This window comes from Lipotes vexillifer, unplaced genomic scaffold (assembly GCF_000442215.2).
Source record: "Lipotes vexillifer unplaced genomic scaffold, Lipotes_vexillifer_v1.1 scaffold477, whole genome shotgun sequence".
In the NCBI taxonomy this organism is placed as follows: domain Eukaryota; kingdom Metazoa; phylum Chordata; class Mammalia; order Artiodactyla; family Lipotidae; genus Lipotes; species Lipotes vexillifer.
Window position 1 is genome coordinate 5,868,570 of NW_006770652.1, and position 276 is coordinate 5,868,845.

The following is a 276-nucleotide window of genomic DNA, read 5'->3' on the forward strand; positions in this document are numbered from 1 at the left end:
TCCTGCTCACTGCGAAGCTATATCAGTGCAAGATGAGGCTTCTGTAAAGAGACATCTAGTTAAAGAAGAAAGGAAATTAAACAGATAAAAATTACATGGTCATCAACTCACCATACGGAATATCTTTTGTAGGAGATACAGCATTGGTTTTGGAAGATGATGTTGATCCAATCTTGTTTAAAGAGTCTGCAGAGGAAAAAAATATTAATTGAAAACATTTAGAGTAGCCTATAGTAGCTGACCCTACTTGCTTACACTGGTCAATCATAGAACCGC

The 276-nt window shown here is 36.6% G+C and overlaps 1 protein-coding gene across 1 annotated transcript in view; it reads right to left on the minus strand.

The window, feature by feature from the left end:
* OVCH1 (ovochymase 1) overlaps nucleotides 1-276 on the minus strand; it is an 85,782-nt gene that overhangs the window by 62,323 nt on the left and 23,183 nt on the right. Inside the window, 1 exon segment of the mRNA XM_007446312.1 lies at nucleotides 112-186. Coding sequence (XP_007446374.1) covers nucleotides 112-186 — 75 coding nt within the window.